This window comes from Pavona decussata, unplaced genomic scaffold (genome assembly GCF_977016875.1).
Source record: "Pavona decussata unplaced genomic scaffold, jaPavDecu1.1 SCAFFOLD_40, whole genome shotgun sequence".
NCBI classification, from domain to species: Eukaryota; Metazoa; Cnidaria; class Anthozoa; order Scleractinia; family Agariciidae; genus Pavona; species Pavona decussata.
This window is the reverse complement of record NW_028145462.1, coordinates 2,663,027-2,690,725: the sequence shown is the minus strand read 5'-3', so window position 1 is coordinate 2,690,725 and position 27,699 is coordinate 2,663,027. Positions and strand designations below refer to the sequence as shown.

The 27,699-nt window shown below is 40.3% G+C and overlaps 3 protein-coding genes across 4 annotated transcripts in view; 2 read left to right on the top strand and 1 right to left on the bottom strand.

The window, feature by feature from the left end:
* The window catches only part of LOC146483198 (QRFP-like peptide receptor), a 167,613-nt gene that overhangs the window by 139,135 nt on the left and 779 nt on the right, over positions 1-27,699 (top strand). The window lies entirely within an intron of this gene.
* On the top strand, positions 114-20,193 carry LOC146483200 (solute carrier family 12 member 2-like). Of its 2 annotated transcripts, XR_014863935.1 has the most exons (7): positions 114-607; positions 3,217-3,508; positions 5,794-6,491; positions 7,184-7,675; positions 8,603-8,900; positions 10,133-11,408; positions 20,027-20,193. XR_014863935.1 is itself a non-coding variant. In XM_085106362.1 (6 exons), exons 1-6 carry the CDS (start codon positions 248-250, stop codon positions 11,089-11,091), a joined length of 3,099 nt encoding a protein of 1,032 aa, XP_084962488.1. In that variant the 5' UTR covers positions 114-247; the 3' UTR covers positions 11,092-12,261. The 2 variants fall into 2 exon arrangements, 1 of the variants encoding a protein (XP_084962488.1); XM_085106362.1 differs by lacking the exon at positions 20,027-20,193 and having other exon boundaries at positions 10,133-12,261.
* On the bottom strand, positions 22,227-25,953 carry LOC146483199 (octopamine receptor beta-2R-like). Its single transcript, XM_085106245.1, has one exon. It carries the CDS (start codon positions 25,660-25,662, stop codon positions 24,616-24,618), a length of 1,047 nt encoding a protein of 348 aa, XP_084962371.1. The 5' UTR covers positions 25,663-25,953; the 3' UTR covers positions 22,227-24,615.

The window sequence follows — 27,699 nt, the reverse complement described above, 5'->3', positions numbered from 1 at the left end:
GGAATTTTGACTGATCATTTTGTGGACAAATATGTGGACTGACTGGTCCACGAATAAATTCCAGTTCCATTATTCCGGAACTTCCTGTTGTCAACGATTGATTTACTTAATTCGCGCGCGCAGAACGTTATGCTCATAAACTTTGATCATGTCAACCTAATAAGGAGTTTTGTCAATACAACAGCGGCTAGTCAGCGAGAATTTCTGAAAATTTCGTTCAGGTCTTCCTTGTATTGAACTGATCAAGATGTCGGACGAGACAGCAAAAGAAATCGCTGCCGCAAATAACGACGAGGACGACACGACTACAAAACAAAGCGCTGATGCAGATGCTGCAAATGGCGAGCAGACAACACCGAAAAAGCCGAAACGTTTTGCGGTGACATTTACACCAGAAACCGATCTTCCAGAGAAAGATACTGATAGCTCCCCAACTGATAATATCTCGCCGAAAAGCCCCACTGGTGCGGAACAGTTCACTTTCGGATACGCTACGAACGAAGCTATTCCGATGACCATATTCTATCGAAGTCAGCATTCACAGGGTCATGGTGGAAAGCAACGACCTACGCTACAAGAGCTGCGAAAAGGCTTAGAAAATGACAAGGTCAGATAAAGGTGTTTCCCTTAGCTTAGATATGATCATGATTTGCAGTGCGAAAGCCTTGCGACTCTGTTTAGTGATCTTAATGATGGTTTAATTTTCACCTAGAGGGCACCCCTTCCATTTGAACAACGACTAAAGTTAGACTGAAAACTGATTTAGTGATGGGTATGGGCTTAGGCTTATATTGTTAAGTTAGGATCGATCTTATCTTTCACGAAATATTGTTGCTGTTCGAACTCGTTGATGCAATCGATCATAAGAGCTAACTTGTTCAAGAAATGGAATTAATTTACGCAAAAATGGCATAAATATGCAAATTGAAAATTGGGCAAATGTAAACCATAATAAGCTACCAGACAGCCACAATAATTATTCATGTCTTACTCTCCTCCAGTAAATCACTCTTGATTAGTTTGTTTTGCTTTGAGTGGAATAATAATCATACACTTACAGCTCTCTGTATTGTAAATGACAAATATTTGACCTGATGAATAATATCATTATGTTCAGTTTGTATATTTTATCTCACTGATTTTAAAAGTGTCTGTACTACTAATTTTTAAGCACAAGGCAAAGAATCTTTGTTCATCCCCCCCCCCCCCCCCTCACCCCTTCCTTCTACCTGCTTGTTGGTAATTTCTCAATTAATAGCACTTATTAATTAATTTGATATTATTTAAAGTAATCTCATTTTGGAACAGGAAGTTGTTAATATGCTCTACATATAGCTACTCTAGGGTGGAGGTTGCAAACTGTATTACTAATAAAAAAACCTAAAATAAGGGGGGGGGGGAGTGTAGAAAAAGGGCCTGGGGTCTATTTCTCAAAACCTGTATTCACTTTTTGGGCCTGAATGGTATTTTTCAAATGTCTTTTTCTTTTCTTTTTTTTTTTTTTTTTTTTTTATACTAACTGTCAATTAACTATTACTTGTTGTTTGGTAATCATGTATCATGAATGTATTATTCAAAGTGACACAGGCATACTCGGAAAAAGGAAATCTGAGTGCTCCTATCAGGAGTCAAACGTAAGACCTTCTGATTACTAGTTCGGATGCTCTACCACTGAGCTACAGGAGACTCGTGAGAGCTAAGGCCATTAAACAAGGTTCATGGGACAAACATCCTGCCTACTGCTAGGATTGGAATGTTTATAATTATGTGGCATATGCACAATGCAATAAATGTGGTGGTATATTTTTTTCCTGGTGAATGAATGAGAATGATGTATTATTCAAAGTGACGCAGGCTGGTAGTTTTCCTACAAACTAGCCCCAATGTGTTTCTTAATAATCTGCAGCTTTCAAAGTTTTATCTTTTCAAAACTATAAAAACTTAAATTTCTGGTGTTATCATCGATCATAAAACGACATATGATCCATGGTGTTATGAACATTGAATACACAAAACAGTTTTTTAGGTCTGAAATTTTTTTGCAGGGTTTTGAGAAAAGCACATGTGAGACTTCAAAGTGAATGTATGGGAAGTGTCTCCCCTCGGCCTCCCCTCCCCTCCCTTCATCAAATACTTCTATATTATACATGTGCAAATGATAAGTATTAGCAACATTATATCCCTTGTACTTCTACACTTATCTCCATTCAACCTTAAGGTATTCACAAGTGTATGTTATTCATGTGTCTCATACATGTACATGTACATGTATTTAATAAAATTGTAGAAACTAGGAGTATTTTACTGGAAAATACACCACTCATAAAATTCATACAAAACTACATCCGGGACCAGAGTGGCCTATTTTCCATATCCTCACTAGTGAGGATATTGATGATGTCATTTCCTGCTTTTTCACATTTGTGCAAACAGCCAGTGAAAAATGGCGAGCAATAAATTTGTCTATATAATAAAAAGAAAACTACATGGTTGCTCGAAGATTTGAATTATATTTTCTTGTGTTAAAAACAATATTCACTCACTCACTGTGCTTGTTTCCAAAATATTGTTTTCATCACTCAAAAATAAAATTCATATCTTTGAGCCGCTGTGTATATTCTCTATATATATGTTACTTATAAATGTATCTACAGAATCTGTATCTGTAAGTTAAGTGTATATCACTCACAGTGCATACTTGTGTGGTGTTTATCAAATAATCAAAGTGTGGTAATGGTAATGCATTTATATACCACATTTTCTATTTATATATTCAAATGCGGTTTACATTACTTCAGTGCAAGGGTGAGATCGGACATCAGCATATGTCCATTAGCCACCTCATCCAACCCACCCAACCCATGACATTATGAAATGGTACAAAGACCAGACCAGCACACTGGGAACTCAATGCCCTACACTTTGCGATTAGTGTGTGGGTTCTTTAACGTCCCACAGGATTATGAACATTAAAGTGTTGTGAGATGGGGCCTATGGTTTATCATCCTTATCCAAGAAGACTAGAAAGTCTAACCATTTTCAGATGTCATTACAAAGGTAGCACTTTCTCCTCAGTTATTTGAAGACCCTGAGTGTTGGTAACGCTGGGGTTTGAACCCTCAACCTCCCGCACGGTAGTCCGATGCTCAACCAACTGAGCCAACCGGTCAAGCAGGTAATCAAAGAATAGAAACTTACAGAATGTATTTTCTTTAGGCTGAACCTTCAGGGCAGCCTTCAGGAGATGAAGGGGTATTAGAGGATGGAGATTCATTGGAAGTGAGAGGAAGGGGTGCAGCAAATGCCCCAAAGTTTGGCTGGATCAAAGGTGTCCTGTTTGGCTGTCTTCTCAACATATGGGGAGTCATGCTGTATTTGCGGCTGTCCTGGGTGGTGGGCCATGCTGGAATAGGCTTGGCTTCTGTTATCGTTCTGTTATCTGCTGTGGTGACAACCTTAACGACATTGTCCATGTCTGCCGTTTGTACCAATGGAGAAGTCAAAGGAGGTAACTACACCTGTACTCTACATAACTGATGCTGAAGTGGGAGGTTGGGTTGATTGAAACATGTAATCTGATTTGTAGCATGAAGTGTCCAGGGACGAGTTGCATAAAACTTAACGGAGGGTGTAAATGCTATCGTCAGACGTTAAAATACTGAATGTGACTGGGCTGAATGTCTGGCGTCAGCAGTTACGCCCGACGTTAAATTTTATGCAACTCACCCCAGGTTGTTTCATCTGAAATTTGCTTGCTTTTCATCTGGTTTACCACCTAAAGAATTTTGAAATGCAGTAGGGTTTCTCTTTTGAATGTTTCAAACTTATTTACCAAGCTTGACTGTTCATTTCCTGACTATCAAACACAAGGAAGTGTGCTCTTTCAGAATATCTCAACAATCCCATAATTTCATAAATTTAGTTTTTGTGACGTCATCACTTCAAGACTCCAGTGAACTGGGCCTCTTTGGTGTGAGGTCTGAGGTCTCACTAGTGCACCACCCCTTTCCCTGCTAGCAGAGGTCTCTGACAGCGAAAAAGGGAGAGAAACCTCCGCCGGCCCCCGACACGTTCTCTCATGTAGCCGCCGACCAGATTTTTGGTCGAAACTCACCGGTTTCCAAAACCAGTGTCCGTTAATATGCAATGCGCATACTCTGTTCAGAATGTGCGCTGGAAATTTCTGAGCCCACAGCTGTTATGGCTTCCGCTAGTTTACAAGTTTCGCACTTCAATTATTTTGCGTTTGCCATGTTCATAATCCTTACTTCGCTTGATTAACGATTCTAATTTGCGAAAGCATTCCTTACAGAGCCGTGAAGTTCCTTTTAAAATTCATGAGTGCTCTCCAACAAACCGCAAACTTTAGCTTTCCAATCTCCTGTATTTAGCGAGCGCCAGGTGTTCTGGCTGCTTAACTTGAAATTTACTCCGCACAAAAGGCGGTTTCCATCTTTGCCTACAGCTGCTGGTTTTACTGGTGTCCGTGGAGAATTATGTTCTTTGAATTTGCGATGTATTTGAGGAGTCCGTGGCATTTCCACATACAGCTATCAGTAATTTCATACATCGGCCTACTGCGGCTACTGTTTCGCACGCAAACCGGTTTGGGAAGCTCGTGTTGGATGTGGCTAAAATAACACTCATTTCCAGGAAACACTAGCGTATACGCGAAAGAAGATTCGTTGGAGGCCGGCAGAGGTGTCTCTCCCTTCTCGCCGTCAGAGACCTCTACTAGCAGGGAAACCACCCCTGCTCCCCCAAATTCATTTCATTTCATTTCATTTTACAAATTCGCCCTGAGGCGGGTGGGCATACAATAGAACCCTAGGTCCCCTGCTGGGTAAACCCACCACCTAACCATTTCCCAACCAACCATGAGAGTATACACACAAAGACCAGACCACAACACTGGGAACTACGTCCCCTACTCTTTGCGAACAGTGAGTGAGAGGTTTCTTTAACGTCCCATAGAGTTATTACAAACAAGAGTTATTGACAACAACTCAATTTAATTAAGGGTAAATTCGATTGACCCTATTCCGGAATAGGAATACATACAATGATGACAAGAAACCTGTCATAAGAGTTGGTTGGAGTCACTAGAGTACAAAATGGCTCTTAAATTATCGTGTATCAGCGAACGTTTGCAGAAATGTCTTCTAGAATACAGTCAACTCTCTCTAAGGCGGACAGGAAATTTAGTCCCTGCCGAATTTCACTTGTTTCTCTGTAACTGAACTCTCTTTAAGGCGGACAGCGGACACTTTTTTCCAACATGTTGGTTCAAAAAACCTCTCAAAGCGGACACCGGATGTTTTTGAAATTTTTATAACAGGTCCAAAATTCCGAAAAAATAGCGCAATCTGACCGGTTTAATGAAGATCTCACAGTGCCTACAAGAAGCCAGACTTGCAACGCAACAACAGTGCAGCATTACAAAGTTGTTTTCGTAGTAAATGGGGGTTATGAACCCCAACTCCACGTACTGTCAAATAACAAGCGACACAAACGAGTTTTGTTAAGGTTGATTCACAAATGTTCAAAGTGTGTATGAACTGTGTTGGATTCTGTAAGGAATATATAAAATAAAAGAGACACAGCCGGCCCGTCATGACAACATTGTACACTGTAATTAAAGTAATAAAGTACTGGTTTCAATTTTGATGTTCGGGTATCAGTTTACATGAACTCTCTCTAAGGCGGACAGTAAATCTAGTACCGAGGGTGTCCGCCTTAGAGAGAGTTGACTGTATGGTCAATCAAACGTAGCCTGAGTTGTGTTTTCTTTAGGCGGTGCGTATTATCTCATATCCCGAAGTCTTGGACCAGAATTTGGTGGCTCCATTGGAGTGATTTTCTCAGTCGCTAGTGCCGTGGCAACAGCTATGTACGTGGTTGGTTTCTCAGAGACAATGCGCGATATCCTCAGGGATAACAACTCCTTAATGGTGGACGAGTCTAACGACATTAGAATCATTGGCCTCATCACTATCATCATTCTCCTTGGAGTTACCATGGTTGGTTTACAGTGGGTGGTTCGAACACAGATCGTCCTCCTTGTCATTTTAGTTATTTCAATTATCAACGTCGTTATTGGAACTTTCATTGGGCCGCAGTCGGAGGAAAGCAAGGCAAAGGGCTTTGTCGGCTACCAGAAAGACCTCTTTGAGACTAATTTTGGTCCTGGTTTTAAAGGTGAAAGCTTCTTCTCTGTGTTTGCAGTGTTCTTCCCTGCTGCAACCGGAATTTTAGCTGGTGTTAATATTTCTGGTGATCTGAAAAGCGTACCCAAGGCTGTACCTAAAGGAACGCTACTCGCGATTCTAATTAGTACACTGGTGTATGTAATGCTCGCCTGGTTTGTGGGTGCCTGTGTTGAACGGGAAGCTCTTGGGGTAGTGCAAGAGGCATTGGCAAATGGTACAAACCAAACTCTTGCATCCTGTGCCATGAAGGAGTGTGAATATGGACTCTTGAATGATTTCCAGGTGAGACGTTAAGCAAAGTTGACCAATAAGGTAATGTCATGTTCCAAAATTTGACCCAAAATTGTTAGTGATGCAATATCTGATTATAATTCTTAATGTGTAATCAATAATCATGGAATAGTAAAATCAATGTTAGTTTAGTATCTTGGCATGTACTATCCACAATTGAAGCCGGGGCTTGAGACATAATCGACCTATACTTAAGTGCTTTGTAGATCGCTTTTAGTTGTTTTAGCTCAGATTCACAGGATCTACTGCGTGTGGCCTTCAATTCCTCCCGTAAAGGTTGCTTCGTTGCGTCGATGTTTTATCAGCTGTTTTGCGCTTTGTTTTGTGATAAAAACGGAAATCTTTCGTTTACCTACAGATCTGATAATCTGTAAACTTTTATTATCTGTCAGCAGTCCGGGGTAGCGTCATTAAAAAGTGAACTTTTGTCACTTCTGAGTAATGATTTACTACAATCATACGTGATTATGTTGGGTGGTCGCTTACCGGAGACAGAAAACAAAAGAATATGTGTAATTTCTGGCCTAAAAAGTGGTCACGGTCCCTTAAAAAATTTGAGTGGTGGTCGCTTACGAGAAAGCTCTTAACTGAGAAACAAAACGGTTGTTTACGAAGTGGTCGCTTACGATCGAGAAGTGGGCCCTATGAGGGAGTTGACTGTATTTGTTGTCATTTGTGTTTAGGTAATGGAGGCAGTGTCAGGTTGGGGTCCGATTGTGACAGCAGGAATTTTTGCATCCACCTTATCATCAGCGCTCGCCAGTCTCGTTGGAGCACTTAAAGCATTCCAAGCCGTCTGCAAGGATCAACTCTTCCCATACATCGCCTTTTTTGGCGTTGGGTATGGACCAGGCAATGAACCCCGCCGAGGCTACATCCTAGCGTTCTTCATAGCTGCTGCGTTTATCGCAATTGGAGACCTCAATGTCATAGCACCCATTATCTCTAATTTCTTTCTCATTGTTTATGCTCTTATTAATTATGCAGTGTTTGCGGCCTCTCTGGGCCGTTCTCCAGGATGGCGTCCATCGTTTAAGTACTACAATATGTGGGTGTCTTTGTTGGGTGCTCTGTTGTGCATAGCAATGATGTTCCTAATCAACTGGTGGGCCGCCTTGTTGACGATATTCATTGTCATGATTTTGTACAAGTATGTCGACCTCACCAAGCCCAAGGTAAGAAACAAAATAACAACTTCAAACTCGTCTGCAGCGATTTTATGTTGCTCCATCAATCCACGTACAAATATTAGTGAATAATGAAATTTAAAGAAATGAGATTTTCTTTGTTCTTTTAAAGTGAGGTTTAAGCGGTAGATAAAGTCGCTCTCTTGGCGCAAATGACCCATTCGCTCGATTTGAACCCGGTTTGAGGCTTCTCGTTAAGATTTGTAAAAGGAGGTAACAAATTTGCAATAGCACGTGGGCGCCATGTCTCCCAGGGAATGATGGGAGCGAGATGGTCGCGGGAAGAATGGAAACCAAACATGGTGGAGGTTAAAGTCAGCGCTATTTTTGACGAAAGATAATACTCAATCCATGAGCGATTTCTTTACAGGCGATCGATTTTCAGTGTGATATTACCTGTTGGATGATTTTACATTATTTATGGAAAGGAAATTCCCAAAACAAGGACGAGTATTTTCAAAATATGATGAGTTTTGAAAGGGGTTTCAATAATTTCGGAAACGTTTTCACGATAGCCGGTAATATTTACGTGAACAAACGGTAAACTGAAATAACCGGCTACCGGCTGCTAACAAGAACCCTGCGGGTTTCAGTCTGTTAGATAGAGCGGTTTCCAGTTGAGTGTCGTAAAACCAAAACCAAAGTAATTACTCTGGCCAATCGCAACAAATGTAAACAACACAACGAGCCAGTTTTGAATTCGAAGTAAATACATGTAACTGGAGCCAAGCGCGGGAAAACTCGTGCGGCTAAAACACGATTGGTTTTGGTTTGGATTCCCATTGGTTGAGAAAGTGGCGCGAGTTTTGTTAACCAATCACAGAGCGTAGTAATGCATAACCAAAGCAAACGCGAAATTACTTTCGACACTCAATTGAAAACCGCTCTAAAACCGCATCTTTTCATTCGTTTCAGGTAAACTGGGGCTCTTCATCCCAGGCCTTCTCCTTCATCCAAGCGCTCCGCTACACCCGCCGGCTTGACGGGATAGAAGATCACGTGAAGAACTTTCGTCCTCACTGTCTGGTTCTAACAGGCCGTCCACAGGACAGACCCAACTTGACCTACCTCGTATCACAGATTACTAAAAATGTCAGCTTAATGGTGTACGGTAATGTCATCAGAAAGCCGTTTGAGGCTCTGCCTTCAGACAAGGAAGACACGGCTTGGATCAGAGAGAACAAGATAAAAGCTTTCCGAGCTGTGACGACAGGTGAACAGCACTCGATCGCTTTGTAAAAAATGTTTGTTTCTTCGGCTTCTTCGGCTTGGGGCTGTGTCAGATGCAAGCATTAAAATTGGCAAAAGAAAATCTTAAATCTTGATTTGAAAGATACTTCAAACTGAAAGCTAGCAGTGCAAGAACTTATTAGGCTTGATTTAATAAAACTTTTACACTTGTAGTTTACAATCCAGGACATTGGTTTTAGATGCGCACACACAAAAGCAAACTCAATGATGAGTTTTAAAAACGAGTTCAATAATCGTTGTTTAAGACTTTTAACAGTGTTTGCTGGACTCATTTTCTGCATTCATGTGTCAGTAAAAACTGGGACCCAGATTGTTAGCTACAAGTCAGAATAGTAAACGTTTTATGAAGTAAGTGGCTGGTCAACAGCGATTATTGGAATGGTGACACTTCAGGCCGATTACATACACGGCCGTTAGAACTACCTTATACAGCACTATAAACAGCATCAGAGGTAAAAAACTGCGCAAAAGATTTCATTTGAGTGGCCTTAAAGGGGAAGTATCATGAAAATTTTATGTCATTTCAAAACCCAAAAATGTTTGTCTGACAACAGGAACAAAAAATAATTGTCTAGTTTTGTTATAAATTATCACCGCAGTGTAATAAAACTGTCGATTAGTGCCCCTGGCCAGAGAAAGAGTAGGTCGGAATGGATTAAAACTTGAAAAATATTAGGCTAATCTTTTTCAAGTTTTCGCATTTTTGTTTCAAAACTGCGCTAAAACAGAGTACGAGCTGTTTCTGTCAAGAATTGGGTTGATTTCTCTACTCTCGTTGTTCTATAATTACTTTGTAGCAAAGCGAAGGTCTTATTTCACCATTTTTAACATAAGAGGTCAAAAACCTCATGATACATCCCCTTTAAGGTTTCATCCAGTTACTCAAAAGTTATTTTCACCTGGAACTCAATTGCAAGCTTTCAAATCAGTGCCACAAGAAGGAAAAGCTCAATAACTTTTCCTTGGTCACACTTTAGGATTTCATCAAATATAGAGCCACATTTTAACGTAGATTTACGTGTAGTGCCTATAAAAAATCACAACATAGAGTTAAATACCAATAGCCGGTATCGTTTCCACACGCAGAGGAAAAAAACATTCATTTCACACCTCAGAGAAAAACTATCCTTGTCAGATGTTGCTTTGCATGTTTACTTGGGAATTTCAATATTTCTTCTTTTTCCCTCTCTACAGCACCAAGTCTTCGCGCGGGCGTTCAGTCCATGATGCATCTGGCGGGTCTAGGCAAGATGCGCCCAAACACAGTTGTCATGGGCTTCAAGAATAACTGGACAGATAAGAGATACATACATGAGGTAGTAGACTATCTCGGGGTTATCAACGACACCTTCGAGCTCAATTACGGCTTGGTGATCCTGCGCATGAACGAAGAGCAGAAGAAAAAATTCATCGTGGAAAAAGTTGACGATGAAAGTGATGACGAGACGGAGTCACCTTCCGACTCCATTATGAACGAAGATGAATATTCTAAGGCCAAGTCGCATTCCTCGCCGTCGAAGGAAGCCACAAAGGAAGAGAAAAAAAGCCTAACGAGCCCGGATGAAGTGTCTCCTGAGCCGTCCGACGATGTAGCGACACCCCAGCATGTTGGGATCGCATTGAAGGAGAAGCAGAGCGGAACGATAGACGTGTGGTGGCTTTACGATGATGGCGGATTAACTGTTCTGCTTCCATATCTCCTGACCCTTCATCGTGCCTGGAAGAACTGCAAGCTCAGATTCTTCTCCGCTGATATCCGCTCCAAGCACGAGGTAAACCCTCGGGGGCTGCAGATGGCCAATCTTCTGAAGAAATTCCGCATCGATGCCAGCTGCGTTGAGCAAACGGAAGGAGTCAACAAGAAGCCATCGAAAGAGAGCATCGATGCGTTCAGGCGTTTGCCAGTCAAAGAAGAGCTGGGAGATGCCCCGATTGAGGATCAGAAAGTCCTCAGAACGATCCGCATAGGAGAGTTGGTGAGGCAGAACTGCTCACCAGACACCAGGCTTGTAGTAATCTCCATTCCAGTCCCCGTCGCAGACGTCACCACACCTGTAATGTACATGAGCTGGCTTGAGGTGCTATCCGCTGACCTGCCACCCGTACTGCTCGTGCGCGGCAATCAGACGAACGTGTTGACATTTTATTCGTAGATTCATCAAGCTCCCCTCATCTCCTCCCACGCTTTCTGAATTTTCCGCCGTGCTTTGATGAATATCGCTGTACCAGTGTACTTAATAATTAATAACGACTGCCTCGCAGTTTACCTCTCTTGAGAAACGTTCGGAGTTTGTTCTTCGGCGGCATCTCGAACTTCTCAGTTAGGTTAAAAAATCCCTTCTCTTTCATAGCATTGTATCTAAGTAGCCGCATTGTATTTGAAGGGAATTCTATGAATATAGAATGTGGCGAAACATGGAATCAAAGAAAGTAATGGGCGAGAGCCCCCCTCCCCTATTAAAGGGCCCTAGTCAGCCACACCTTTGTTTTTGTTTATATGCCGGCGAGAGTTTGGCTATTATATTTTTTTCGGAGCATGTAGAAATGAACGAAATCACTGAAACTACTGAAGATAATGAAACATATTTTCAGGAACACAACTTACAGTAAAGCAATAAGATTTCGCTTCACCATGCAATAACAATAAATTCGATGGCATCGAAAATGGCGGAGGCTGACTAGGGTCCTTTATTAAAGCTTTAAGAGCGCGTGCACACAAAAATCGAACATTGTGCGGCAAACTTTCAAATTTTGAAAATAGCTGAAACTTTGGCTATTAGTAGTCCATATTGAGTTATTCATTGCTGTGTGGTTCATTTGTGAAATAACTTTTTGATTCGGCAGAAAATGACGAAGATTGATTTCAAAGCCAGACACGAGAAAATTCGGGTTCAAAAATCAGTCATTTTGAAGCAACCCACTTGCCCTAATGATAAAGCTAAAAGACATCTATTTGTTATCAGCTTGTTCTACAACCTTTTCACGTTTTATCTTTTAATTCCCATCAAGATCGATCGAGCTTGTAACACTGAGACCGACCAGAAAAAAAGGGACCCGTTACTCCATAGAAATCGCTTGCTAAATTGAAAACATAATTTACCCTACTACCTTTATCATAAATCAAATGAAACTGTAAGAGTGAAGTAAGGAGGAAATAGGCTTGCAACTAAAATGAAAAATTACCTGGGGAAACTTAATCGTGCTCTGTGGAAGAGCGTTCAAAATCTGACAAAATCGCAAAAATCAAACCGAGATTGCGTGACGCACCGTGACAGATATTGCAAATGTATCTCGGGAAACATTTAGACCTAACCGGATGAAAATACATTAAAGTGCCCATATCGGAAAATTTTTTATTTTCTTATCTGAATCTAAACATCACCCTAAGAACTTCAGTGAAAAAATTTTTCGATTTGCATGAAACGCAAATTTTTTATGAATTTTACAAATCTTTAAAATCCTATTTTATTGCGGTCCACCCGCCCCGCTGATGAGAATGCCGACAGGCTCACAATAGGGCCACGTGACATGGTCTGTGACGTACATTCAGGAACTCTCGAGTCTATGCACTCACTTGACCTTCAGTAAAGTACATTCGCGGCAGAAAGAAAATCGTCAGATTCACCGGTAGGAAGGAAAAACTTAGCTCCAAATAAGTATATTCCATGGCAGAAAACTTATCTGACACGGAAAGTGAGCAAACCGCTGAAGAAAGCAGCTAGGACGAATTTGAAAGCGTCGAAGTCGAGGTGATAGATGGCGTCCACGAGACAAGTAATACGTGTGAAGATGATGATACACTCGAACCGTACGCGGACGAGCCGATAGCAGACGAAGAATGGCTAAAAAGATATCGCAAGGAACAAGAGGAGAAGCGACGACTCGAGGAAGATTTAACGAAACGCTTGGAGAATAGAGTGCGTGTTAGTGGAGGGTAAAGTTCTCACCTTGCATTTTGCATACGCGCTCTTCATTATCATCTGTCAAAACTATGGCCAAGTACTCACAAACATTCGAACGAATTATTTTCCATGTAGATGTACTTGTGGTAACTGTAGCTGTGATCTGCTAGCAAATATCAGCGAGTGCTACTGCTGCAAGGAAGTCGAAGGCAATTGGGAAGCGCTGACTAGCGACATTGTTCTCGCGGAACTACAGGAAGGACACGTGTTGAACTGTGATAATAATAGCTTGTCTCGTTCTCTGAAATTTCGGCCGTAAATTTAATTGTAGGATGGAAGTTGTTAGCTTGTCCAATGAACACGTTAATTTCCTTTTTGCCACTGTCCCACAGTTTACAAAATCCATTGTATCTTTTAGGCGCATACGTCGCGAAATGTTCGAAGTCTAACAAGAGTTGGCGTCTAATGTAATTCGTGTCTGTCACCGGTGTCGGGACAAATTTGAGCCCTTTAGAAATAACGCTAACAGGCTGTCGCTAAGTTGTTTGTTTGAAAAATTCTTCATGAATTTCTCGTGTTTTTCTCTTTGTATCTCAATCCATTTTTTTGCCAATTTTTTTCTGCGCTCTTTGCGCTTGTTATTTGTTTTGTGCCCTTTTTTATTTTGAACCCCCGTTGTGGTGGTTAGAATTTCAGAGATAAAGCTGTTATACTTTTCAACATTTTTATTGTTTGCAGAATTCTGCAACACATGTGTGTACAATATTTGTTTGAGCTCGTTGAATTCTTGCTGCAGTTTATCTACCTTATCTACATCGTGGTTTACAATGTTTTCTGTGTCCGCCGAGTGCGACCGTTCTCGCATCGATCTATTTACATCAGTGGTAGCATTTGTGCTAGTATTTTTTGAGAGCTTGGTCTCAACGAAACTTCGTGGATCTCACGATCTATGAGAATATATACCAAAACAAATAAAACTTGCGACTGAGTTAACAGTGAGGTCAAACTATAAACCTCAGAAGGTTACAACGTTTAGAATGTCACAAGCGGGTGTGAATATTTAGCATCGAAAGCTTACCATTCGCTTTTCCCTGCTCCTCTTCGAAGGTGTCTCTCGGTCTTCGTCTTCCTTTCGCTTAGCTGTTTTAAAGGATAAACACAAGCGCGATGTCATCCTACTTCAGTTCACGTTTTAAGTTTAAACCTGACTTCATCAGCCTTGTGAAATCCTCGTCATTGAAGTGCATCGAGCACAAGGACGAGGTCTTTCCAGGCGCGCGTCCACATCTTCCTCCGCTCCAGCATAAAATCGACCCATTTCTTTCGCCTCCTCAGTCTTTGCGGGCATGTAGTGCCAAAGAAAGGAATCCTTTGCATGCTTATTCCATTTGCTTCGTCTTTGATGTTTCCACATCTCGCTGCAGCACGTCTTTCCGGCATTTTCGAGAAACGTGCAGAAATACCGCGACTTGTTTTCAGTGAGATCCAGAGAAAGGCTGAAGTCACGTGTTCCTGAATCTACGTCACAGCTCTTGCTAAACCGAGAGGAGACTAATGCGAATCCTGGGCCAAAATGGCGGCAAATTTGAACGTCTTATAAAATTCATAAAAAATTCGCGTTTTATGCAAATCGAAAAATTTTTTCACTGAAGTTCTTAGGGTGATGTTTAGATTCAGATAAGAAAATAAAAAATTTTCCGATATGGGCACTTTAATGGCCTTGTTATTGTTGCTGATTTTTATTATTCATCATTTTGTTTGATAAATAAAATGTTTAACAGCATATTTGTTTCATTCAAGCTTTTCCTCGCTCCCTCGCCAATTTTCACGTAGCCAGCAGTGCACATACTTGTCTCTTTACTTGGATGATGGCGAGTTTCTTTACGAGTTAAAAAATTAAAACCGAATGCCGATGACCACAAATTATAGAAAGCTGGCAAAACAGTAGCCTCCCACGCAGTCGTTTTTAGGGGACTCGTATTACCTCCTCCCCACAAACGCCTGCTTACCCAAGCGCCACATTCCTTTCCGCCGCTAAGCCAATCACAGCGAACCTTCTAAAATCTGGAAGGTTGACCTTGACCTCAGAACGCCTCTCGCGGTCTCGAACAGTAAAAACATCACGGCAGAGACAGAACTTTACCGAGCTTACGTGAGCTTTGAGTATTGTATGCCTTACGTTCAAAATTTCTAGTTTGAATGTCTATCAACGGACTGCAATCAAAGAATTAGAATTCGTGACGGGAAATAGCGATATTTTCGTCAATTTGCCGAATGGTTACGCAAATTTATTGCTTTGCCATTAATCTTGTCGACCCTGTCGGTGTGGAGGAAACCGAAATATTACCCTATTTGTCGGTAAACTTTAAAGATTTTGCAGTTGAAACTCGCATTGTTATTGCAATTTGTTCGGGGCCATGTACGACATTAGCTGACATTTTTCACAAGGACCACAAGTTGATCGGCTCTTTGTCGTTTAACTTTCCGTTCAATAGTCTTCAATGGACTGATAAATACTGCAGATCGAGTTAGTCTCTCGAAGCACTTCGTCCAAACGAACAAATCTGCTCCAAGGTAACGTAGAGTAGCGTAAGAGGTGATATCTTCATCGACTGTCAACTCGATCAGGCGGGGAAGATCGACTACACTTTCCCGAAGATTTTGACTCTTCCAGCCGTTAACGGTGTCAAAACGTCGCACAAGAAGCGCTTTTATTCACACTCGATATTTGTTTTGGCGTTTCAGCCATGACCAGCCATTCCAGAAGTAAAAAAATTGTGTACGTTCTAACTTAACTCCTGCATCTCTCAAGACTGTACCAGAGACTGTACAAAGCTCGCGGGAAACGGAAGCGGCCGTTGTAACCAGGAATTTGATTTGATATCATTGGACAATGCCTCGATGGTGATTGGCTAGGGTGCTTGGGGAGTGAAACAATGGGAAAGGAATGTGGCGCTTGGGTAAGCAGGCGTTTGTGGGGAGGAGGTAATACGAGTCCCCTAAAAACGACTGCGTGGGAGGCTAGCAAAACAGAGACTTCAAAATTTAAAGTCCCTAGTTTTTGTTTAATATTAGACTTGGAAATAATTATTTTGCTGACTCTTGAAATTAACTATTTGAGCGTGTTGCTATACTAATAGCCAATTATAAACGGATGTTTCGAAAACGAAGACCCCAAAAGCGAAGACCGAAGACCTAAGACCCCCTCATCGAAAACGAAGACCCCTGATCGAAAACGAAGACCCTTTGATCGAAATCAAAGACCCCCTGATCGAAAACGAAGACCCCCTCATCGAAAACGAAGACCCCATGATCGAAAACGAATACCCCCTCATCGAAAACGAAGACCCTTTGATCGAAAACGAAGACCCCTGATCGAAAACGAAGACCCTTTCGCCTCAGCTCAGACCTAAAGACAAATTCTGTCAAGTGCCTTTGTCAGTATTGACATACAAAAGACAGCATTTGTATTAAACTGCGATTTAGGGGAAATTAGGTATCATTACAAATCCTGGGAGGGGAAGGAGTGGGTTGACAATACTCGTGTTCGTTTACCTAAAACATGGAATCCGGAATCCGGAATCCGGAATCTGGAATCTGGAATAAAAAAAAAAAACAAAAATGAAAATTCGTCGACATGAAAATTTCAACGAGATTAAAGTCACTTGGGAAACAGTTTTTATAGCCCGTGAAAAATTATAATATCAGTCAGGAGCCCAGTGAAATTTTCAAAAGTTTGCCTAAGTGTTAGTATTCTAAGACAGTCCCTTTAAAGCGTAAAACTTTAAAACACACCAAAACGACACCTATCTATTTTTATAAAATCAAATAAACGGAATCCGTAAATCAGGAAAGACTTTCTTTTCTTTCTATTTTTCTTTTTCTGTGCAACTTGCCGTATGCTGATTGGCTTGTGAGTAGGGGATTTTCGTTCTTTCGGAAAAGCTAGGGGAGAGGGATGTGTACGATTGGTGGTGTTTTGACAGACACAGTAAGCAAATTAGCGCATTCACAATGGTGACGATGGAAATATATCTTTACACATGTCATAACATTGTGACTAACGTATATTACGGCTCAACAAATTGTTTAGGCATAAGGGTGGGAATGGGGCTTAAAATATCTAGACTTATTATCTCTAAATCAAAATCAATAGATCTACCGGCTTCCAAGGTATCTAGAATGAGAGGATATAAAATAATTTGTTATCTACAGCCTGCTATTGTGATTACTATATTATGGGAAATCGTTTACAGGCTCCTGAAGTTCTTACTGTATTTCAAAAAAGGCCATCGACATAAAACGTTTCCTTTGTACCGGCAGCTCGACACTCTTTTGTAAAAAGGTGCATAAATGAATACATGCATACATGATTGAACGTACAAATGTATGCCGGCAGGCATGACAGAACCACGACCGAGTGAGTGAGTGAGCCGGCGAAGGAACGAAGGGAATGAAAGAATAAACGAACGAACGGACGGACGGACGGATGAGTTGATAAATGGATAAATAACTTTGCCTGCGGCCCGTTTCTCGAAAGTCCCGGTAACTTATCGGGCCCGAAATCAAATATTCAAATGAAAATCTAAAGAATAAAAGTGCGGGTCGTAGCTAACAGACCAGTCCATTTTGTTTTGTTAACTGATAGTTTTGTCATATTATCTGCAAAACTATTGAAACCTCGACCTTGAATGTAAACAACAACAGCTTTCCAGGCCAGTTAATTATCAGAACTTTCGAGAAACGGGCCCCAGGGTCGGTGCCAATTCAAAGCTTTTTTTTTTTAAGATGAAATCTAAGCCACCCCAATACGGATTTGTTTCAAGACTTTTTATATTATTATGCAAAGACAGTGAGTCTTGCGAAGAGTTGATGAGTATAAACGCAACACTGACTCTTTTCTCTAGTTACGTTTCATTGTCTATCTACGTGCTATGGCAGGAGGAAACGTTATCGAGTAGGAAGAGGTGTGGGGGTATTTAAGGGTACGTTTGAAGATTGGGAACCTTTATTCCAAATGAGTGGCTCAACTGCCTAAGCAATTGAAATCTAAGGGAAACTTTTGAAAATTTCCCTGGGCTCCTGGCTGATATTACAATTTTCCAAAAGCTATAAAAACTGTTTCCCAAGTGACTTTAACCTTCGTTGAAATTTTCATGTCGACGAATTTTCATTTTTATTTTTTCTTTTATTCCGGATTCCGGATTCCAATTTTTAGGTAAACGAACACGAGTATTGTCCACCCACTCCTTCCCCTCCCAGGATTTGTAATGATACCTAATTTTCCCCTAAATCGTAGTTTAATACAAATGCTGTCTTGTGTATGTCAATACTGACAAAGGCACTCGACAGAATTTGTCTTTAGGTCTGAGCTGAGGCGAAAGGGTCTTCGTTTTCGATCAGGGGGTCTTCGTTTTCGATCAAAGGGTCTTCGTTTTCGATCAGGGGGTCTTCGTTTTCGATCAGGGGGTCTTCGTTTTCGATCAAAGGGTCTTCGTTTTCGATCAGGGGGTCTTCGTTTTCGATGAGGGGGTCTTCGTTTTCGATCAGGGGTCTTCGTTTTCGATGAGGGGGTCTTAGGTCTTCGGTCTTCGCTTTTGGGGTCTTCGTTTTCGAAACATCCAATTATAAACGAGTTCCACGCAAAAGTTATGGAATTTTCCCACGGAACTTTCTTACTCAGAGTGACGCACTTTGTAAAGCTGGCTAGTTTTCTTGTATTGTGCGGCACTGCAATGGCGTTTTCGCAGTTTTCGTTCTCTTTTCAGAGTATAACTAGTACTGAAACAGCCTGCTCGTATGATAGGTTAAATAAAAGCAGGAGTCTTGAAATAATAAGTTTACGCAACTGCTCAAAGAATATTACGGAGCATTGCTCTTACTGGTCATTTTCTGGAGTAAACACGGAGAGAGAATTGCTACTTGCTAGAGTGCGTGTTTTCAGCCAGAAAGAGACTTCAGCACGGAAATTGGACACTATTTGCCCATATCACAGGCGTGAACTCGGGATTGGTTGGCGGCGTAACTCTACTAATTGCTGTGTACCCCAAATCCTATCCAAACATGGAATAAATAGAAAAGCAGATCTGGGTATTTCCAAAGTAGTATCCGAACGAATTGTTAAGACAACGGGAATTGGACGCTCGAATAATTGCCCTCTTTTGGTGTGGAAATAAATCGCCCCGGCTATTGTTCGAGGAAATACGGCATTTATACACAACTAGCTGAAATTTTGTTGCCAATCAAAGATGTCACGAGTAGGCAATAATAGCATTTATTGTCATGATCAGGTCTCATGCTAGATGAAACGAGTGAATTAGTAGTTCTCACAACCAAATAGAATAAAGACAAATTATCTCACACGCAACAAAGAAATAGATAAACTTCGAACGGAAACTACAGTTAAAGCATTGAGCGGTCTGAGACAAGAACGCCTCCCGATGTCTCGCGATGTCATAACTTTTTTCCTGGGAGTTATGAATTTGTTTACAAAAGGCACGAACGAAGTTTCGTATAATACGGGAAAACCATTACTTTCCCAAAAGAGAATGCTGTTGTTTTTGAGCAGCATCAATATCGAGTTCGGGGTTAAATATCCGTAAAACTCTGTCACGATCTGTCACGCAATCTCTTATTTGCCTGTATTTCAGTGGTTTTTAGCGCTCTGTTATAGACAACAATTTTATTTCCCCAAAACAAACGTTACATCAATTAAGAGCCCATTTCTTCCTAACTTTACTCTTACAATTTCACCTCATTCGTGATAAAGGTAGTATGGTAAATAATCTTTTCAATTTAGCTAATCATTTCCATAGAGTAACAGTGGGATTTCGTTTAGGTCCCTCTCGATGTTATGGTTTTTTCAAACTTCATAGAAATAATAAAATCAAATCGGCAAGAGTTGTAGAATAAGCTGATAATAAGTGAATGTCTTCTCGCTCTACAGTTAGGGCGAGCGGCTTGCTTAAAAACCGTTAATTTTCAAGTCGAAATTTCTCGTGACTAGCACCGAAATTTATTATAGTAATTTTCTGCCAAAACAAAAAGTTATTTGACAAATTAATTACATTGCGATAAATAACTCAGTGTGGACTACTGATAGCCAAAGTTTGAGCGATTTTGAGTTTTTACACTTTTGCCGCCATTTCCCGATTTTGTTTGATTCTTGTGGGCATTCGCTCTTAAGCTTTAACTTGTTGGAAATATTCCCTCAACTAGGCAGACTGAAAACTCTTTCTTTGATGACCACAGTATTATTTAACTTGAAGTTGGAGTCTTGAGGATTATTAGAAAATTTTGTTACATAACCCCATAACTTGTGCGTGTTAAAAATAAATTCATCTATTGGTGGAATAGTGAAGTTTATTGTTTGAAAACAACCCTCGGGCCCACCACTTTCGGATAACAAAGCGTATATGCCCTGGGGTCAATTCAATAAAGAAATTACATTTGTAGTTTTTACACGTGTAATTTACACGTGTAAAGTCCGACTTGTAAATACAAGGATTCAATAAAAGAATTTTCCACACTGGAATTTACACGTGTATCCCTTAGCAGAGTACACGTGTAAATTACAATTGTAGCCTTACAATTGTAAACTCTGTTTGAATACATGTGTGTTTTTTTGAATGCAAAATTAAATATCTCTTCTGTCCTTTAATATATACGCGGTTCTCCTTCCCTCGTTCTCAGTTATATATTCTTGAGACCATTGTTGAGCATGTTATCCAAGCAACAAAAGTTACTCTTAGCCCAGCTTGTGAGGGACCACAAAATGATAGTTTTAGCGCCATTTTCGTCGACAGTGACGAAGAAGGCAAAACAAGACGTGTCAGTGAGGTGCAAGTTTCTACCGCGGAAACTGGCAATGGCAGGGGCGGTCACCAAAAATGCTACCCAAGCAGGCAGTCTTAAAAACAAAAGGCCAAGAAAAATCAGACGTGAGGCTCTGCCATCAGTTAGAAAGGATAAGGGGATATCATCAACTGCACATAACAAGGCAGCAGATCTAGAAGACGACATACTGCACCTTAGAAAAAGAAAACTCCAACTGGAAAATATCGAGCTGAGATTGGACATAAAAAAGCTCAGAAAAGATCTTGACAATTAAATAATTTTATTAAACAGCGGCATTTAACAAGACGATATCAGTAATTGTTTGGACAGTTGCTGAACTTATTACATTTATATCATAATACTTTGAATATTGAGTGGAAAAACTGTCAATTGCAACCTGTGAAAGGTTTTTGCACTTATCTTTAAAATAAGACCATGGTTACCAATTAAACTAGCATAATTGTGACATACAGTTTCTTTTTCTTTTCCAAGTAAGGTAGATGTGCACTTTTTGCAAAATACATGCAATGAATATCGTCATTGAGTAACAGATGACACATTAATTTGTCCCTTCCAAAACGTATGGCGTATTTAGTCGTGGACTGTTCTCTTTTCATGATATTGAAACAGTTTAGGTTTTGAAGTGTCATTGGTATTATTTTCCGCACTCATAGGAAGTGCTGGAGCAACTGCTGTTGCCTGTCCTCTTGTTCCTCTATTGTCGATATCTAGCTCATCGTCGTCAATGTCGAGATCTGCATCGTCAAGAGGATCATCACCGTTATCACTAAACAGAATGCAGAGATTGTGCAGTATAACAGCACACTTGATAAGCTCGGCAGCTCTTTTCATGTTTCTCACTCTCATTCTCCTCTGTAGAGCATAGAACCTTTTCTTAAGAATGCCATAGAACGCGATGAATGATATTCCATACTGTTGATATGGAGATACCATGACAAGAGTGCATTACGTGATAGAAGGAATTTGTACCAAAGATGTGGCAATGCTAAAGATTGCTGTCTTGCCGTTAGTGCTCGGTTACATCTCGTTTTGTTCCAAACGGGGGCCTATTAATTCCAAAAGATGGCCGAAGGCGTCGACAGGGAGACGAAACTTCTCTCGAAATTCCCTTGGCTTTTTGGACCTCAAACAGCCGTCTTTTCTCAAACTTCCTAGGTCGACGGATTATCTGACGTCTCAGGAGTTCGTCAAGTTCCTTTTCTCTCGAAGACGACATCTTTTTACATTACAATTTGTTTTTCTGAAGTCTTTCTCAGTGTGTTTACAAGTGACAAGCGACTTGTATTTTGCACTTGTGATTTACAAGTTGGACTCTTGTAAAAATACAAGCCGGACTCTTGTAAAAGTTTTATTAAATTGGATTCTTACCATATTTTACACGTGTAGCGCTACACCTGTAATTACAAGTCGGACTCCTGTAATCTGGACTTGTAACGATTTTTATTAAACTCGTCTCCGGCTGCGCTTGTAAATACAATGGTCCGACTTGTAGATTACAAGTGTAAAAGTTTTGTTGAATTGACCCCTGGTTCATCTTTGTAAAACAGTGATCAATGAGAATTCCTTGAAAGTCGACCCAGTGATCAAGATGCGAATGCACAAGGTAACATTTATTTTGTATCATCGTGTTTTACATTAGTCTTGGATTTAGAAATTCAACCGATAAACTACTCGTCACTAGAAAGAGTTTTCTTAATAGGCCTTATCACGGTTTTCGACGCCATTTTGACGAGTAGGCAAACAGGCTCGAATTAACAGTGTTTATGGAAATCCGATGTCAAATAATTTTCATAAAACATCGCTTCTGAAAAATTCATGAATTGGAAACTTTTGGCACTAGGAAAAGGATTTTAAGAAAAAATTTAGAGGGATGTAGCTGTGCCAGAAAGCGTCCAGTCGTGTTTGGAACTTTCCATGCATTTCCCTGTATTTTTTTTTCCCGCGAGCTATTTTTAGAGCAGTTCACGGCTGGTTCGCTAACAGACAAATGTATGGAAAGTTCAAAACACGACTGGACGCTTTCTGGAACAGCTACATCCCTCCATTTTTTTTCTTAAAATCCTTTTCCTATTGCCAAAAATTTCCAATTCATGAATTTTTCAGAAGCGATGTTTTATGAAAATTATTTGACATCGGATTTCCATACAAACACTGTTATTTCAAGCCTATTTGCCTACTCGTCAAAATGGCGTCGAAAACCGTGATAAGGCCTATTGAGTTCTTGTTCCAAGGAACAAAATGCTTCACATGTGTATATTCTTTACAAGAAAAAAAGGCTGACAAAGTCGACGTTGAGTTTCACTAAGGGAAGAGAAAGTATGTTGTCACTCTTGAAGGCATTAATATAACAAAACTGCATGATAAGCTGGAAAATCCTTATTTTCTTGACATGAGAGAGTATGATTACTTAACATAAAAGGTAGGAACCTGCAATTTTATTTTATCAAAAAGCAACTTCTAGATTTTTGAGCAACTTTTTGAGAAATTCTGAACAATTCAAGGGAACCTCAACTCCGACAACAAATGGACGGTAAATTGTTTAAAATAGTGTCTAAATTCTAAATTTTAGGTTAAAAGTAGAAGTGACATTGAAGTATGCTAAAAATTAAATATGATTGTCGCTTATCTTCGCTTTTGAATTTCCCGGGCGTCGCCATTTTGGATTTTATGACGTCATACGGTTGCCGCTATTGTTATTCAGCAGAAGTTCTTTTGTGTGAAACAATAGAGCAACCGTATTACGTCATGAAATCCAAGAAGGTGGCGCCCGGGAAATTTAAAAGCGAAAATAGGCGACAATCATATCTTATTTTTAGCACACTTGACTGTCATTTCTACTTCTTAAACTAAAATTTAGAATTAAGACACTATTTTCAACAATTTACCGTCCATTTGTTTTCGGAGTGGAGGTTCCCTTTCAGAAATTAAGAGCACCTTGTACACAGCCAGGAGCTTATGACACAGCCTTAACTCGGTTCAGTGAACGGAAACGAGTCGAACCTACTTCAAATGATGCATTCGAAAGATAGTTGTGGAAAATTTTGGATTCGGTGTTCTGCCACGCTTGCGAACAAGCTCATTTGCCGGGGCGCACAAAAAATCGTCCAGCAGAGCGCCTACAGGGAAAAGGGACGGGGCAGTAGAGGCACCATTGCCCCCATCCTCCTCAGGTCCGTGTTCTAGAGGCGCTGTCTTCTTGCACTATATTTCTCACCGTAGTGTCTAAATTATGTAACATAATATATCTAGGTTTAAAATTCCTAAAGTAAACAACATGTATTTTATGAAATAAATGTGATGGTATAGTTCCAGCCTGGTGAATGAATGACAATGACGTATTATTCTAGAAAGTGACACAGGCATACTCGGAAAAAAGAAATCCGAGTGCTCCTATCAGGAGTCGAACCTAGGACCCTCCGATTACTAGTTCGGATGCTCTACCACATTCAACAACTGCTGTTCACATTTTGAGCATGTCGAGGCTTGCTAGTTGTATAGCCAATGTCGTGATTAATTTCTCTATTCTTTGTTTCGCTGTGAGATCAATCTTGAATGTTGCGTTGTTTAGTGAACGGAACAGAACCCGACTCTATTCTGTTGAACAGTTTATCATTGGCAGTCAACATGTTGAATAGGCTATTTCGACATTTAACATGGCGCGATACATTGAACAGACGTCGATGAATGTTAAACCACGTTTCCTTGTTTTTTAAAAATGTCCACCCTTTAACTGCCCAAAAAATGCCAAAAAAATACTCTCTTACTTGAGACCAGTATGAAAAACTTGCTTTGTTTCCTTGAGACCAGAATGGTAGACTTTCTTTGTTTCCAACCAAAACGAAACCCCATTTCTGACCACCAAGAAAGTTGTACCTTTTTAAAGCCAAACTCGCTCGTCAGTAATGGAACAAAAGTAATTTAAGAACATGGTTTTTTCACTAACTTCCAAAGAGAAACGAAAACAAGACGAAATGTTCTCCTGTATTCTGAGTTCCAACCAGCGTACACGAAGACGTTTACGCCCGAATTGGCATAAATCAAGCAGACTGCAACACTGACTATCACCGGAGGGGTAGAAGGCCCCTGCCAAAACTCCACCAAATCAATCACTATAATTGGCAGCACGAGGATAATAAACACGCCCACCAAAACAGCAATCAGCCGGGCACCTTTGCCGCGCCTGCTGGAGTTTCGGGTACGCATGCGCAGACTGCGATCACCGCGAGCTTTTTGCTCGTGTTGCTCGCCATTTGTGCTCATCTCTTCATTGGTAATGGAATAATTATTAATTGATGTGTTGTTTGTCCCCAAGCTGAATTCCTGTGCCGCGATCGCACGCGAGTGTCGACACGTAGCCTTGAGAATGAAGAAGTAGAGAATTACGATAATTGTCAATGGAATGCCATGAATCAGAGTAGAGGACGTGATCACATAGTCTCTCTCTAACGTCATGGTGAAACGACAAGTCGGTGAAAAGGCGGCATTTTCAGCCCTACCCCACCCCAGGAGGGGTAAAATTGCAAAGAGAACCAAGGAAAACCAGCTCAGGACAAGAGTTACAATGAAAAGTCGCATTGTGGCCCAGACATTGTATTTGAACGGCCATTTTATAGCTATGAACCTGTCAAAGCTCACGAGTAAAATATTCACGTTCGAAGCGCCACCGAAGAGAATCGTAAACAAGATAACGATATGGCAAGGTATCAGGGTTGTTTGTCCTTTTCCAAGAAAAATGGCGATCCGAAGAGGCATCGCCACCACTGCTTGACCCAAGTCCGCCACGGCCAAATTAGCCACGAAGAGGTCTGATACCGAACGAAGGTTTCGGTTTATGCAAATAGCAACCAACACGAGCAAATTCCCGCCAAAAGCAACGACCGATATTGCAATCAAACAAATCCCTGTAATAACAGAGTTGGTGTAATATTTACCATCTTGAGCGGTTCCAGAGTTATTAAATGTCATATCCACGACAAACTTAATTTACAGTAATATGAGCATGAATTTTTTTCGTCCTTCAAGATTAAAGTACCGTTAAGTCAAGCTAATTCCTGATAAACTGACTCGTTTTCCGATAGCCTCCCAGGTTAGGATCCGTTAATCTGTAGCTTGTTTCCTTCAAGGTTATTTAGTGCATCGAAAAATATGGTTTCTGTGACTCCAGTACTGAATATTCTTTATATTTTACATCAGTTCCTCTTCACAAAGCGACGGATTTCTTTAATTGCCTCTCTGTATTCCACTTCAATTAACTCACTCTGTTTTTGCCACGAAAAAACGTTGGAAATAGCGTCTCGTTTTCGCATGCAGCAATATTTACAATTTGAAGACAACCAACTTCAGCGTCAAAAAGGCAGACGTCCAAAATTCCCCGGAAAAACAATTCCTGTGGAGCTGAAACAAATTGAAGTCAGTCGAATTACAGTCGCTGATTTGGCGTATTTTAAACAATCGCTTCAACTGTGATAAAGCAAAATGATCAAATGTGACTTTGAGACAGAGATTCGAGTTTCCCACTTGTAAAACCTTGCTATTGTTTAGTTTTACACCTGTGTGGGGTATAATGGCTTAGCCTCTACCTGCCACTTTTAGAGTTTAGCCCTTGACAGCGGGCTTGACACATTTTTGAATGTGAAAGAAGGAACCTGAGTAATGTAAACACCCAGAAGTCATATATTTACTTTTATTAATGTTCCGTGACAAGCAAAACAGAAAATTAAAAGCCTTCTGAATTTTTAGTTTTGAAGGTTATTAACAAAACATTTCTTTTCTTATTCTTCTGTCATGGAAGATAAACTGAATTTCAAACCATTGTTATTACAATTTCGTTTGCAGGTTCTTTGGACAGAAATTAATGTACAGGACAAAGAGGATTGTAAATTATTCAACGAAGACTTTTAATTTAAAAATAGGATGTACAGCGTCGTCAAAAAACGAAGGAGAAAACTCACTTAATTTTCAAAGCAAAATTACAAAAACCGACACCATTTCACTGTAATTTATTTTTACTTGATTAGATTGCTTGATAGCTGATTTGACCACACCGCTCAATATTCTTACGGTCGGTATTTAAAAGTTATTCAGTGGCCCCCAAGGGTTCAGTTAATTTAACGATATCTGCTGCGTCGGTGGGGAGTAGAAACGAAAGTTTGGTTTATCAACTGAGTTGATAACTAAAGGTAATTTGGGGACCGTAAAGAGATTCGAGTGCTGACGTTTCGAGCGTTAGCCTTTCGTCAGAACGAATCGCTCTGACGAAGGGCTACGCTCATTTGAAAAACGGCAGCTTTACGGTTGCCAATTTATCTTTAGAGTTATAAATACTGGTGATAAACCAAACATTCGTATCTTTTTGGACAGCCTACACCGCCTCAAATTAAAAATTCGGATTAAATTGTAAAAAAAAAACCAAGGCGTTTCCTTAAACGTTTTATCACATAAAACTTTAGTACATAAGCAAGTGAAAATTAACGATAAAAACGAACGACGTTTCGGAGTTATCATGACACCATCATTCAAGTTCAAAATGATTAAAATAAACTATGTGTCAGACATGTTTCGCTAAAGATTCGTTTTTATCGTTAATTTTCACTTGCTTATGTATTACGAATTCTTTACTTAAAACTCTAGTAACATGGGAAAATTAAATCCTTCGGGTTTTCGCAGCGACCAAAAACTATCTTTAAAAGAGCAACTGAAAAAGGCCAGCTGGGATTTTCGTAATGCCAACAACAGCTCGTTAATTCCTAAGACAAGGATCTTTTCCCGAAATTTTCTGCAAATTCAAATTTCGCCAAAACAGCTGAACAGATCAGACTATCAGTGTAACTTAAAATGTTCCGTACTAAATATTCTCGTTGAGTATCTCCGTCTACACTATTCCGGAGAAACTTGTTTTTCTCCGGTTTGACTTTTCGTCCGGTCTAAAAACAGGCGGCGTTTTAAAATACCGAACGCGATCTTTTTAAAAAGTGGACTTTACAATGTGTGCATTCTCCATCG

Excerpts from the sequence above, each read along its gene's own strand:
- LOC146483200 (XM_085106362.1), top strand. The coding sequence starts at position 248 with ATGTCGGACGAGACAGCAAAAGAAATCGCTGCCGCAAATAACGACGAG. Across the intron at positions 6,492-7,183 it reads GACTCTTGAATGATTTCCAG|GTAATGGAGGCAGTGTCAGG; the intron begins GTGAGACGTTAA and ends ATTTGTGTTTAG. Across the intron at positions 7,676-8,602 it reads TCGACCTCACCAAGCCCAAG|GTAAACTGGGGCTCTTCATC; the intron begins GTAAGAAACAAA and ends CATTCGTTTCAG.
- LOC146483199 (XM_085106245.1), bottom strand. The coding sequence starts at position 25,662 with ATGACATTTAATAACTCTGGAACCGCTCAAGATGGTAAATATTACACC.